The following is a 15,417-nucleotide window of genomic DNA, read 5'->3' as shown; positions in this document are numbered from 1 at the left end:
CAGCTGATGTCAAAGTGCTGTACAGAAACCCAGCCTAAAACCCCAAACAGCAAGCAATGCAGGTGTAGAAGCATGGTGGCTAGGAAAAACTCCCTAGAAAGGCCGGAACCTAGGAAGAAACCTAGAGAGGAACCAGGCTATGGGGGGTGGCCAGTCCTCTTCTGGCTGTGCCGAAGAGGAAGATAATATGTTGGCCATGTATTGATAAAAAATCACTGTAGAAAAATAGATGAAAAAAATAAGTAATTTCTGTATTGCCAGAAGAGGTCTTAGAAAGGGTCAGATATTAAATGGAGGAAAGATTAACACCAAATTGAAGTTGAGCTTACAAGAATATGTTGGTGTGCCTCATTACATGACAATTGGAAATCTCTGGTGCAGTAAAAACTCCTCTCCCAATCTGAGTCAGCAGCAGTTATCTGAGCTAGACTTTGGTAAATGTAATTGCTTTTGCTCAGGGGATGGATTATCTTCACACACACTTGTTATCGAAAGTTTGAATCTATGACACAAGACAGGAGAGACCTGGGTCCCGGACCTGTGGTATGCAATACTGGTGTCCGAGGCATCCTTGGTGAACTGACATTTTCATTCTAAGTTCCCCATGTAGAGCTAGCAGAGCAGAAAACATACGAGTACTTTTAGATAAGTGGCAAAACTTTTTAGATTTTAAAGTAAAGCCAATGGACTTAACCAAAAATGTATGGTTTACATTTAGCTTTACTTTCACCTTTCAGACAAAACTTGGAGATATTTTCATCTCATCAAATCTTTATTTGAGGATTTAAAGGCTTCCTAATTTACTGTAAATGTTGATGCATAACTAACTGCAAAATACACCAGTGTAAGGGTGTGGTATAGTAGCCTACTTGCAGTGCTCCTAAACCATTTCAGTGAATTCGATCATGCAAATGACTAATGAGAGTTGTAATTGAGTACTGACAGAGTAAAATGGTTTGATTCACTATTGTATACAGTAGATGAAAAGGTGGTATTTAATCAGACACTTGGTCAGGTCTTCAGGACAACACAGCTGATTGAATCATCATCCGTTCTTCACCCAAACTATTTCAAGGAACTCATTTGTGAGGCACATGCAGCTTTTCTCTGAACGAGTTAATCTCTCTAGAAAGGGAAAAACACAAAGAAGCATTTATGAGTTATAGGTATGTCAGGCAAAAATATCATAATAATCCTATTGAATACTGTTCACTAAAAACACTCCATACAGAAATGGTCAAGCATGATGTGTGGTTTGAATGGGTTCGTTCACCAACCAAAGTTATGTCCTTTCATATACAGTGCCTTGCAAAAGTATTCATACCCCTTGGATTTCCTCACATTTTATTGTTACAAAGTGGGATAAATATATATATATATTTTTTAAATATATGTTTTGTCAATCTACATAAAATACTCTAATGTGAGTGGAAGTGGAACATTTTTTAAAGGATTGAAATTAAATAACTAAAATGTTGCTGTTGCATAAGTATTCAGCCCCTTGAGTCAATACATGTTAGAAACACCTTTGGCAGCGATTACAGCTGTGAGTCTTCTTGGGTCTTTTAGAGCTTTACACATCTGAATTGTGCAATATAGCCCATTTATTATTTTCAGAATTCTTCAAGCTCTGTCAAGATGTTGGGGATCACGGCTGCACAGCAACTTTCAAGTCATGCCATAGATTTTCAAGCAGATTTAAGTCAAAACTGTAACTTGGCCAGTCAGGAACATTCACTGTCTTCTTGATAAGCAACTCCAGTGTAGATTTGGCCATGTGTTGTAGATTATTGTCCTTCTGAAAGGATAATTTATCTCCCAGTGTCTGGTGTAAAACAGACTGAAGCAGGTTTTCCTCTAGTATTTTGTCTGTGCATAGCTCCATCCCATTTATTTTTATCCTGAAAAACTCCCCAGTATTTGCCGATGACAAGCATACCCATATAATGACACAGCCATCACCATGCTTGAAAATAAGGAGGCAGTTACTCAGTAATGTCTTGGATTTGCCCCAAACATAAGGCCTTGCATTTAGGCCAAAAAGTATATTCCTTTGCCATGTTTTTTTGCAGTATTACTTTAGTGCCTTGTTGTACACAAGATGCATGTATTTTGTATATTTGTATAATTTTCTCTGTCATTTAAGTCATTATTGTAGAGTCACTACAATGTTGTTGATCCATCCACAGTTCTCCCATCACACCCACCCTGTAACTGTTTTAAAATCACCAATGGCTTCATGGTAACATCCCTGATCAGTTTCATTCCTGTCCTGCAGCTCAGTTAAGTACTGAATCTTTGTGTCTGGGTGATTTAATACATAATCCAGAGCCTAATTATTAACTTGACCATGCTTAGAGATATTCAATGTCCGATTTGTTATTGTTACCCATCTATCAATCACTGCCCTTCTTTATGAGGCTTTCCAAAAGCTCCCTGGTCTTTGTAGTTGAATCTGTGCTTGAAATGCAATACTTGACCGAGGGACCTTACAGATGTTGTATGTATGGAGGACAAAGGAAGGGTTAGTCATTAAAAAAATCTTGTCAACCCCTATTATTTCACACATTGAGTCCATGTAACTTATTATGTGACTACCCATGAACTAATTTAGGCTTGCCTGAACAAAGGGGCTGAATATTTACGCAATACTATATTTTAGCTATCACATTTTTATTAATCTTTAAAAGATGTTAGAATTTTTCTTCCACTTTGACATTAGAGTATTTTGAGTAGATTGTTGACAATTAAATACATTTTAATCCCACTTTGTAACAAAATAAAATGTGAAGAAATCCAAGGGGTATGAAAAATGTTGTATGGCACTGTATCACGTATGACCCTTTAACTTTGAATGCATTTGCATCGAATTCCTCAAATGCTGTGTATATAGTTTCATAGTACTAATAAGTGATATATCAAATGAGAGGTCAGATACACCCTGAGGACAAGGCCTATGCAGAAATAGGAGTGTTCGTGTGAAAAGAGGGGCCCCTCATCCTCTCCCTTACAATTGGGTTTAGTTGGTCAAATATATCTCCAGTTATGCAATGTGTCCTTCATACTGGTGTTTGAAGGGAGGAAATGTCACATTCCTGTAGTTAATGACTTACCCTGTTGAGAAGGAACTGTTTGTTGTTATCTTGGATATAACAGTCGTACTTGTGTGTCCATGCGAGTTTGCTGCGGGCTCCAACAGATTGCTTATCTAGAAAGTGGGGCGGTGCGTGCCTGCAAAAGTGGAAATGGTGAATAATGGATGAAGAAGGGTGCACCTACATTCACTCAACACTCCACAAGCCTGCTGTGATGCTATCACTTTCACATTGGAAATGTGCACAGCGTGCAGGTAAAGTGATTCTGACTGGTTGAAAAATAAAATACATTATATAAAAGTGTGGGTTACCACATGTGGGGCCTACCATGGGTTTTGATATCTGTGGGTGACTCTGTCCTCAAGGGCTGAGCGGAATTCAGCTCTCTGTAGGAACAATATGGTCTGAGTCACTTTGAAAGTTGTATGTTATAACATTTGAATGAATAGAATAAATTGTCTCAATTAAAGTGGCTTGTCTTAATACCGATGTAATGCCAGCATCAGAATCAATAGGGTCATGACTGTGACAACTTTGAGAATCGTGATTTGAGTATTGTTGTCTTCTGACAACATTCTGAGCACTGTGTCCATTGTGACATTTGCTGAGAATCATGATTACAGTTTTGAGCATTGTGACAGGTGAGCACAGTGCTTGACTTGGACGAAATAGGTGCCGGCTCTCATTTTGGGTGCCAGTACTGTTTACATTTACAGATGCAGGAGCTCCACAATACTTTTGAGCTAATATTCTATAAGAGGAACAGGAGCTCAAGCAGTAGAACATGTGAGGTGCCGGTACACAGCTCCGGTGAGCTCCTGGCCAAGTCAAACACTTGGTGAGCATTATGACTTAATGACTACAGTATTCTCTTATGACATTCTGGCCATTGTAACAGGTGAGTATAATAACCATATAATTATTAATTAGAATACTAGAATGTGTTTTAACCTTTTTATGACGGTCCAAAGGTCAGCCATGTTGGTCAGGGAGATTGTCAACCATGGTTTGCCAGTGCTGTGATAAGATAGTGAAGAATGTATCTGCACTGTTTTGTGTTAGCTAACTAGCCAGCCAGTTTTAGAGAAATGATCCCATTAATTTTTCAAATGAACTGCCAATATGCCAACATTCCATTCAAACACTAGCCAATCCACAGCCATACACTGGCGCAAAGCAGTTGATGATAGGATTTAGACAAGTTGTAAATCCAACAAGTACTGATATTGTATCATATAATAGCACTCACAGCATTCCAAGAAAACAAAATCTGTAACATTGATGGACTGTTTACATATATTTTAGAGGTTATTTATACAGAATTGGTATAAAACCCGTATAAACTGTATTGATAATTATATAAAAATATTTTAGGTTGACTATAATTCCATGAAACAATTTCTGATACATCACATGCCTTACTTTATATTTCCTGCATAAGTAAAAGCAGGAAATGCATCACCTATGCCTCTACTGCCATTCATTCCAATTTAGACTGGTTTTGGATTTCTCCCTGACCAAGATGGCTGACATTTTCACCCCATTATGGAACTTTGAGGGCTTATGAAATAAAATATATGATGTAGCTAATCTACTAAATGTTCATCAAGGTCACCTAACTCCCTCCTTTATTAATAATCGAATTAACATCCAGCTCACAGGCTTCATTTGGGCCCCACCTTAATTTGCATATTGCTGAGCAGCGTCCTACTGTTCAACAGCTGGTGATATTCCATGCCCCATCCCACCCCTCCAATGCAGCACTGTTTGGGCATGGGGGCTGGGGTGCAGGGAGCAGGCCGGCACAGGTAATTCAAATCGCTTGTACCCTCAGGTGACAAAGGGCCAATGCCAATGTAGCGGGGAAAGTCGATCAATCTTGCCTTGTAGTCTCCAACTCCATCTGGACCTTATTAGAATCAACATAATGAAATGTGAGAACCATTCAGAAAATAGTGAGCAACACAGAGCCCTACTCTAAAGGTTTATGCTATCCAGAAATCTTGGGACGTCCATACCCTAAACCCTAACTTTAACTCTTACCTAACTATGACCCTAACCTTAACCATTTTAATTGTGAACTTCCATGGGGTGACGTCAGAGTTGGTATGTCCAAAGGATCCCGTTTAAGACTTTTCCCTAGTCTAAAGTAGTGCACTAAGGAATAGGGTGGTAGGGTGGTTCCATTTTACATTACATTACATTTTAGTAATTTAGCAGACGCTCTTATCCAGAGCGACTTACAGTAGTGAATACATACATTTCATACATTTTTTTTTTTGTACTGGCCTCCCGTGGGAATCGAACCCACAACCCAGGCGTTGCACACACCATGCTCTACCAAGCCACAGTTGGTAGAAAGTTCATTTGACAGTGGTCTTTTACAGAAAGTTCATTTGCCAATGAAAAGGCTGTGTCAAGTATCTCTCATCCACTCACCCCCACAGTTTCTTGTCCCGACTTATCTACGTGTCATTAAAATCACAAAATACCAATATTTATAATGACAGACCCCTAATGTATAATTTCCAAAACAGGCCTAATTATATACATCATGTAGGCTACACACAATAGCCTATGTAATAAGAGGTGATTGTTGTGTAACCTATTTCTACCCTTGTAACATTCTACATCAAACCCAATAATTATGTGACACATACCTGTAAAAAGCATCCTTTGACCATAGGCTTGGGGGAGCCTTCCTTCCTCCAATGTGCTACTCTTCATTGGAACTGTTATTTTTGGACTAGATACCAGCAGCCGAGTACACGGTTACAGCAGCACGCCCGAGGGGGATAATGTGAGGGCGCTCGTCATAGGGTCAGTGGGCTGTTGCCATGCGACTAATGGTTGTCACGGTGTCAATGTTTGAACGCATTAGTGCTGCGTTCTCGACTTAGTCGGAACTAGGAAACTCGGTAATGTCCGACTGCTAACTCCACCTGCCGTATTTAACGAACCAGCAATTTGGACATTTCCGAGTTTCCTACTTCCGAGTAGTATTTGAACGCGACATTAGTACTTAACTCTGTTGTGTCATAATTACCTCCAATTCGGAGTCCAATTTTACAAAGTGTAATTGTACCATGGTCCACCAATTTTTCTGGAAACCTTGAACAGCACTGGAGCATGTCAAATATAACACGTGGTTAGAATATAGTAGAAATACATCTAATATAATTAAATGCAATCGAACATAAGTGTTTCCCATTTCCTATTTACACACTTGACATTTTCCTCCATAGATCAAAGCAGAATGAAATTCCAGTCAAATAGAGCTTCAACAAATAGTCCCCCCAAACAAGTAATTGTAACGATGAATTATTCCAAAATGTGCATTTGAGTAGCCTATTTGCTCTTTGAATAGCCTATCTGTATGTGTTATTCCAGTTTCTGTCATTGGATGGCGACAAATGATAGTTTTGTAGGCCACAATACATTGTCCTCCGGCTCCATTTTTGTAAATGGACTCGCCCATGAGCCTCCCCTTGTGTCAGTCACCATGGTGGCATACAGCAAAAAGCTGTGGCGGCGGACCCATCGTCACTTTTAAACCCATCATAATGATTTTTTAAAGGTTGCCTTTGTACATGTAGCCTATACATTTATTATAAAAAAAAATGGACAACCGGTTATTGTCAGGATAGATGAGTAGTTTGCTATTTTATTTGAAGGCGGATACATTGAATTGTGGCAAAATCAAGAATGCTGAAGATACATATATTTGCTTTTAGCGTCGGCTTAGATAAAGGAACAGTTTTTCCATAATACAACTGTATAGCGAGACGTCTACTGGGATTTGGATTCAGGATCCTTCGAGCCGCACCTTAATAGCAAGTTTTTTTGGGGGGGGGGGGGATCGGTGGCAGCCTTTTGATATCGGTTTGGGGACAGAAGAAACCCCTAGGCTCACATTGTGGCCTGGCCATTGTGGCCTGGGACTGATACATTTCCGATCTTTAGACCACTGGAGTTCTCTTATTAGTGGATAACCGACTCCGACGGTGGCTTGGTCTGTGAATATCCAGCCCGCGAATATTTGCACATTGTCAACAATATAAGCAATTTCATTATTTGAAACTCGTCTTCAAAACAATGGCGTCTTATGTCGATAACAGCTTTCGTCAAGCTGTGATGATGAATCCGGCCGAAAGAACGCAACAGGTCAGTATAATTATTTGATATACCTTAAAATACTAATCTCGACATGTTGTGAAACCACTCGGTTACTATGACAGTGGTCTATCATTTCCCGCAGCCACTCTCCTTCGCTACATTGTTACATTACTTCTGTGTGTTGCCATTCTGCTACAGGGTTACGTATCCTGTCTACATCCCGCTAAAGCTCTATCAAGGGAGATAATCTCGAGGTACTTAACATAACAGGACTTGATAGTAACCCGGCCACTTATGTCACGAACATTCTCAGACCTGGCACATTCCAGCAAATGTTTCCTGTTTTCCCAAACGGCTATGTAAACATTCATAGGCTGCATTGTTTCGCAAACAGTCAAATAATTTACCAATTTGCTAGATGTATTTTATTTTTGTAAGCAAGAAAATAAAATACATAAGCCTACACGAATGCTGTAGGCGTAAACCAAGTCTAAACAACCCTTACATGTGTGTCAGGCATATTGAGCTTGCGTGTACATTTATACAATAGTGTGTGTGTTGATTGAATAGACCATGATCAACTCTCAGATGTACACTTTAGGCCTCTCCTAGAACTGATTTGAACATTCAGGATTCCTAATCTGTAGCCTCTTGTAGTCTATATCAGGTATTGCCTTGTTTAAGATAATGTAGCCTAGCCCTTTATCATGACTCTTAGTTCCCATTACTTTACACATAATAGTCATTGGACAAAGGCGTCTTCTGTACAGGGGAGTTTTGTTAAGAACCCCGACGCTCAGTCAGAACTTTAACACACATCGCTTGTGGTATGGTTTTGGAAGCATAAGGATCATATCTTTCATATTAGCAAAAAAAAAATAGAGGTTAAATTAACAGACACCTTTTTTTATGGGGTTAGTGTTCTCACACGGCCATATCTCCATGTTACAGCGCTTGTTTTCAGAAAACAGACGGAAGACAAGCGGCAACCACCTGCACTAATTGGCTGTCTAGCGTGCTCCGAACACCTGTGTGTAAGCGTAACTCAGGAAGTGTAGTTTCGTTGGATGGCGGCACCCTTAGCTGTGTGAATCTGCTGCAGTAAGTGGATCTTTTATTTGAAGGATTCTTTCTCGCTGATGAAAGATAGAGCCGTATGTTCCTAAAGCCGTATTGCAAGTGGTGACTATCAATGTTTCTAAACGTTTATACACAGCGCCGGGATTTCAATTCAATTTCTGCAATTGAATTGTGTATAATCATGGGAAATCATAGTAGTCACAAACCACAGTTGGGTCACATGCTACTGTCCTCCCGTCCACTGGCATACTGTTATGTTCAGCTGATAACTGTTTTCTTTCTGTCATCTGGTGGTCAAGTCTTGACTCTCTCTCTCTCTGTCTCTCTCTCTCTCTGTGTGTTCTTACTGACACCTACCTATGAGACCACTCTCTTTCCATTTACTGTAACCAGCGTACTCATCCACTGAGCACAAAACGACACTGGACGTGCATGGACGTTGCAAAGTAGTTGACATTTGGTCAGTCCACCCTGGCCTTGATTTCAACGTCCACAGACATCTGGACCAGCCTTCATTTGGCCCAAAAAGGGATGTCTCTGTTTGACAAGTTTGGACAGCACAGTACAGTAGGGCACGCTAAAGAAAAGTAGAGTTCAGTACAGTAAACATTAGAGGAGGGGGGGAAAGGGAATACCTAGTCAGATTTCACAACTGAATGTATTCAACCGAAATGTTTAACGCATTTAACCCAACCCAGAGGTGGATGTCGATTAAGGCAGCCCACCGCACGTCGTTGGCACGTAGAGCACAGTTGAGTAAACTATAATGTACTGAACGATACTCTACTGTATTGTACTGTACTATACTCTACTTGACTATACTATTGTTGCACGGTATACCGAAACATCAATACTTTTTCTATACTAGAACAAAATTTTTCGGTACCAAAAACCTTATTCGTTAACTTAATTGGTCTCTCTGTCACGTTTCTCCATCAGCCAGAGATGATCTATTGCCTCAGCGAACACTGTCTGTGTGAATAGGTCTCCGACGAGCCGTACCCGTCTTGCCTCGTGAAGGACGTCATTACTGGTTAGAGACAGTGCGCATGTTTATAAAAGAAGCTACTTCTATGCAAATGTCGATCAGTACAATAAAAGTCCCACATGGAAGGGAAACAGGTTGTTTATCATCTGTATCCCCATGAAAGCAACCAAAACAAGCTCAATTAATCAATGCACGCCCACAGTCCTATTGAATATGCATTCAGCTGTATTGTGAATAGACCTAGGCTACATCTTGATTCACCCAGTTTATCATTAGAGATTTACCATTCAAAGAAATGATTACCGTTATGTAGTTAGATTGGTAAAAACAAAGTCAAATTGACTGTATAATTTTTTTCATCGTTGGCTGTCTCTGAAACTTATTTGGTGTAAAATATTTCAAATGTAATGCTATTTGAACTTAAAACATGCCCAACAATTGAACAAAGCAGTAGCTGAGTTTGTCTGGATCAATTGCCATTCTATTTTTGTTCTGGTATTGTTTTGGTAATGATTATTTCGATGTTATCGAGTATCGTGATACTAAACCTGGTATCGAAGTTACAATTCTGGTATCGTGACAATACTATAGCCTACTGTATTGAACTCTACTCCACTGTTCTGTGCTCTATTGTACTTAAAAAAAAAAAAAAAGACGAAAAAAAAGGTATTTGATTTATTTGGCAATTTTTTAAAACACAATACAACCAAATATGGATACAGTACAATGCCATTAAAATCATTGAGGATGACACAAAGTTACATGTATTTCCATTGTGGTCCTCATGAAAATACAAAATATACACAAGATTAACAAGATTTTACTCTACTGAGCTGTAATTTGATGTCCAAACTTGTGAAACATAGATGTCTATGATTGGTCCATATTTGGTCTTGTTTGGTGGCGGCGCTCATTAAAATAATAGCTAGTGCGTAGAATAACACCCAACTATGCAAATGAGGATATTGCACATTTCTACCTTTTGCGTACCTATTTAGGATATATCACCATGAAGTGAATTACATTTATATCCATAATTATGCATTTCTTTCTAGTACAGGTCAGGGACCCATGATGAAATTCAATTGCCACAATTTTGTTACCAGATGTAAATCCACTTCACTTACTGTAGTTCAATAACCAGAATATATGTTTTCAAACTCAAGATGTCATAGCTTACACCCCATTCTTTCTGCAGACATTTTGAATCTTAATTCAGAGCAGGTATTTTTTATGGTCACATAAAAAACGTAGTGAGATTTTACTGAAATTCTTTTATCAAACTTTGATTCTGCACAGTTCTTCCAGTAAATGTGTTTTCATAGTTTTCAGTGTAAATTGTTAAATGTAGTCATTGTGCATGGAGTTGTATGGTTTGTTAAACTTTGAAATCAATGGTTTTTGTTTTGCATGCATGTCTAAGTGAAAAATCTGAATCAGCACAATTGCGCTACTGTGGAAGTGCCCCCACACAATTGTTTATTGCAAGTATTTGCTTCGTATTTCCAGTACATTTCAACCATTAGGCAATGGGCCTTGTGGTTTGATGGCAGCCAGGGATACGCACAACAATAGCCCAGAGAATCGATAGACCACCAATTAAAATAGTGGGCAAGCTGTTGCTGGCACAGTGACACAGCCACATGTTGATGTATCTGTCTATCTGACATTGAAGAAACAATTAAACGGCTGTCAAGTGTTGTCATTGCTGACTCGTTAACCATGTGCGAGTATGCCAACACATTTCATGCACGTTTCATTAAACCTCATAGTGGTGGTGCATACCATTATGACATGAGTAAAGAAGTTTTTGAAAAATGTGGACTGACCACTGTCACCAGACAAGTTATCCTTGAAATATGTCCAGAATATTTTTGAATTATAACTGGACAGGCCCCCCTTGCGCTTTTTATTTTGGAATTGTAACTTGTCACTCATTCAAATGTTAAGCTAGTAGTGTCCCCCATTAGCAACTGACCATGTTTGTCCTATTGGAGATGGCATGACCTCTTGGGATTAACATCGTGTTTGGACAGGTGTGGATTTTGCCGTCTTAAAGTGCTAATCGTAACCTGGCATCCATGGTGGTAGCCTACTGAGACACAGTGAGATTTTCCATGGAACTGTTGCCTTTGCTTGCCTATTGGGCACCTACAATATTTTTATTGGGGAAACAGAGAGGAAAGATTAAATCTATAATTAGAAACACACAGGCTACTTTTTCGCCTAAGATGCAGGAGCCATCCAAGAAGGGACAATGAGTCAGGCTTGTCTGTTCCTTGTAATTGTTTAGGCGGCGGCAAAACGCCAAAGGCCATGTACAGTCAGCAAGACCTCTGGCTGACAGTGATTCATATAGCTCAAACGTCGGAGCTCAGACTGTGTCCTTGTGTGCTGGACTTAGCAAGGGATTAGCATAGTAGTCAAGCAGTGACTAGGAATATCCAAGTGAAAAGGCAGTGCGAAGAAGAAGGTGGAGACAGGAGCCCGGGAGGGTCAGAGAGAGGGTGGAAGCTTGTTTCTCTCTCCAGTGAACAGCATCCTGCCCGGTGTGCGAGTGGAGAAGCATCAGGATGCTTTTTGAACCGGGCCGGCAGGAAGGAAGGGCTGATTGCAAAAGAGAGGAGAGAACATTTGTGAAGTGACTGTTTTTATGATGCTTGTTTGTGTGTGGTTTCTGGTGTGTGACCTCTGTCCTATTTTGATCACCCAGTCAGAACAGAAGCATGTGAGACGGGCTTGATTGAGAAATAAAATGGATTGAGAATAACTTTGGTCTCGTGCTTTTGTTAGCTTAGCAGTTAGCTTCTGGGTAAATCCATTTAAATGTTTTAATTTATTTTATTTAACCTTTTATTTGACTAGGCAAGGACTCAATCACTTTTTGACAGCATCCCTTTTGATTTTAAACAACACTTTCGATACATGTTTGCCCATGGACGAAGTGGTCAGAAAGTGATTTGTTGGACCTGAATGCCAAAACATTCAGGAGTTAAAGGTACTCAAAGTTGACTCGTTTTGCATACCCCACCATACCATGAAACATAAACAGTTGAGTTTGTCATTTAAAAGCTTATAATGTTGTCAAACTATTTTATTATAATAAAAAAAAAAGTCCTCTGAAACATGAGCTGCCAAGCCGTGCTTCTTAACACCTGCTCGCTGGGACTCCCGGTCACGGCCTGGGATCGAACCCCAGGCTGTAGTGATGCAGTGCCTTAGACCGCTGCGCCACTCAGGAGGCCTATATTTTAACTTCTAATTACTACCACAAAGATGTCCACTGTTAAATGTCAATTTAAATGGTCATGTCTATTCTATGATAAATATTTCTGATTTCAATAGGTTCCCTATGGAGGATTGAGAGTATAATTTAAAATAACAGATATTCCCATTCAAGTCAACATCATCTTATATGTGGACCTCCAACCATCTTTGTGGTATCATTTTGAAAGTGGAAATGTAAATCTTATTCTTATTTTTGTACGTTTATCAGCACTTCTACAACGTGAGACCATGGAACTGTAAGGTTCTATGAGTTATAGATAGATAGATATAGATCTTTAGATGGTTCTTCATATGTCTATTTAGTTAGATTTCTTAAATGTTGTAAGTGGCTTATGGTAGAGATGTAATATTAAATTATCTGGCAACAGCTCTGGTGGACATTCCTGCAGTCAGCATGCCAATTGCACGCTCCCTCAACTCGAGACATCTGTGGTATTATGTTGTGATTAAACTGTACATTTTAGAGTTGCCTTTTTATTTTCTCCAGCACAAGGTGAACCTGTGGAATGAACATGCTGTTTAATCTTCTTCTTGATATGCCACACCTGTCACGTGGATGGATTATCTTGGCAAAGGAAAAATGCTCACTAATAGATGTAAACTAATTTGTGCACAGCATTTGAGAAAATAAGCATTTTGTGCGTATGGAACATGTCTGGGATCTTTTATTTCAGCTCAAACATGGGACCATCACATTACATTTATATTTTTGCTCAGTATATTTGATGTGTTCTATCATTTATGTATTCCCGTAGCAAGAGTTAAACTGAACAGGCCTAATTCAGAACCTTGTAGTTTGCCCATAGAAAATATAGCATTGACTATTTGCTAATAGGCTAAATGCTTCAAACTCCCAGTCCATAAACACAAAAGCAACTTTTCTTGGCCTCATTGCTCCGCTAACCCTGTGGAATTTAGGTGATGTCACGTGTTATTCTTGTATTGAAAGTGGAGGCCGAGCTCTGGCTAAAATGGTTACACACATTGCGTTTATAATTACGTATTCATCACATTTTAAATACAGAGGCTACATATTTCAATGGAAAAAGGTGAACAAAAGCACTAAATGCACCAATGAACGATGCCCACGCTAGCTCAGAACACAACATTTAGTCTAAGGCAGTCCCACATTGGCTAATGTATTTTAGCTCATAATGACAAATGAAATGCTTACTCACCATTTACCAGCTATAGTTTCAAAATGGCAAGAAAAATTTGCTAAATACAGGAAAAATACTAACACAATAAAATTACAATACCGAGGCTATATACAAGGTGTACCGAGTCAATGTGCAGGGGTACGGGTTAGTCGAGGTAATTGAGGAAATATGTACAGTGTTGGTAGGGGTAAAGTGACTATGCATAGATAATAAACATCAAGTAGTAGCAGCAGCGTATGTGACGAGTGTGTGTGTGTGTGTGTGTGTGTGTGTGTGTGTGTGTGTGTGTGTGTGTGTGTGTGCTGTATTATCAGTGTAGTAGTGTGTGTGTGTGTGGTTAGAGTCCAGTGAGTGTACATCGAGCCTGTGCAAGAGAGTCCGTGCAAAGAAATTATAATAAATAAGGGGGTCAATGTAAATAGTCTGGGTAGCCATTTGATTAACTGTTCAGAAGTCATGGCTTGGTGATAGAAGCTGTTTAGAAGCCTTTTTTGTCCCAGACTTGCCATATGGTAGCAGAGAAAACAACCTCTGACTTGGGTCAGAGTCTGAGTCTTTGACAATTTTTAGGGCCTTCCGCTGACACCTCCTGGTACAGACGTCCTGGATGGCAGGAACCTGGGCCCAGTGATGTATTGGGCTGTACACACTACCCTCTGTAGCGCCTTGCAGTTGGATGCAGAGCATTTGCCATTCCAATTGGTCAGGATGCTCTCGATGGTGCAGCTGTAGTATTGAGAATCTTGAGGCCCCATGCCAAATATTTTCAACCTCCTGGGGGGAGAATAGGCATTGTCGTGCCCGTCACGATTGTGTTGGTGTGTTTGGACCGTGATAGGTCCTTAGTGATTTGGAGACCAAGGAACTTGAAGCACTCGACCCACTCCACTACAGCCCCATCAATTTGAATGGGGGTGCGCTCTGCCCTCTTTTTCCTGTTGTTCATGTTGACCTCCTTTGTCTTGCTCACGTTGATGGAAGGGTTGTTGTCCATGAACCACACTGCCGGATATGTGGTTACCTACCCTTACCACCTGGGGGCGGCTCGTCAGGAAGTCCAGGATCCAGTTGCAGAGGGAGGTGTTTAGTCCCAGGGTCCTTAGCTTAGTAATGAGCTTGGAGGGCACTATGGTGTTGAACGCTGAGCTGTAGTCAATGAACAGCGTTCTCACATAGGTGTTTCTTTTGTCCAGGTGGGAAAGGGCAGATTGGAGTGCAATAGAGATTGCGCCATCTGTGGATCTGTTGGGGTAGTATGCAAATTGGAGTGAGTTCAGGGTTTCTGGGATGATGGTGCTCATTCATCCCCCCCTCCTCTCCAATGTAACTATTCCCCAGGTCGTTGCAGTAAACGAGAATTTGTTCTCAGCCAACTTATCTGGTAGTCATTTAGGGAGGTTACCTTAGCATTATTGGGCACAGGGACTATGGTGGTCTGCTTGAAACATGTAGGTATTACAGACAGGGTCAGGGAGAGGTTGAAAATGTCAGTGAAGACACTTCCTAGCTGGTCAGCGCATGCTCTGAGTATATGTCCTGGTAATCCGTCTGGCCTTGCTGCCTTGTGAATGTTGACCTGTTTAAAGGTCTTACTCACATCGGCTACAGAGAGTGTGATCACACAGTCGTCCGGAACAGCTGGTGCTCTCATGCATGGTTTAGTGTTGCTTTCCTCTAAGTGAGCATAGAC

The 15,417-nt window shown here is 40.2% G+C and overlaps 2 protein-coding genes across 12 annotated transcripts in view; one reads left to right on the top strand and one right to left on the bottom strand.

Annotated features, from left to right (window-relative positions):
- Positions 1-756: 756 nt before the first annotated feature.
- Positions 757-5,863, bottom strand: spmip2 (sperm microtubule inner protein 2). Its single transcript, NM_001141250.2, is given in 5 exon segments — positions 757-1,125; positions 3,114-3,231; positions 3,423-3,481; positions 4,775-5,004; positions 5,756-5,863. Coding segments are annotated over 5 exon segments (483 nt in total). The 5' UTR covers positions 5,823-5,863; the 3' UTR covers positions 757-1,116.
- Positions 5,864-6,576: 713 nt separating this feature from the next.
- The window catches only part of LOC106611555 (rap guanine nucleotide exchange factor 2), a 155,724-nt gene continuing 146,883 nt past the window's right edge, over positions 6,577-15,417 (top strand). For 8 of the 11 annotated variants that reach the window (XM_014211897.2, XM_045723865.1, XM_045723866.1 and 5 more), the window contains exon 1: positions 6,578-7,259. In XM_014211897.2, the coding sequence (XP_014067372.1) occupies positions 7,191-7,259 (69 nt within the window). In that variant the 5' untranslated portion in view covers positions 6,578-7,190. Of the gene's footprint in view, positions 7,260-15,417 lie in introns of all 11 variants that reach the window. The other 3 variants (XM_045723871.1, XM_045723870.1, XM_014211896.2) reach the window with 3 other exon arrangements.

This window comes from Salmo salar, chromosome ssa09 (genome assembly GCF_905237065.1).
Source record: "Salmo salar chromosome ssa09, Ssal_v3.1, whole genome shotgun sequence".
Lineage (NCBI taxonomy): Eukaryota > Metazoa > Chordata > Actinopteri > Salmoniformes > Salmonidae > Salmo > Salmo salar.
The sequence above is the reverse complement of the archived record's forward strand: the minus strand, read 5'-3'. Positions and strand labels throughout refer to the sequence as shown.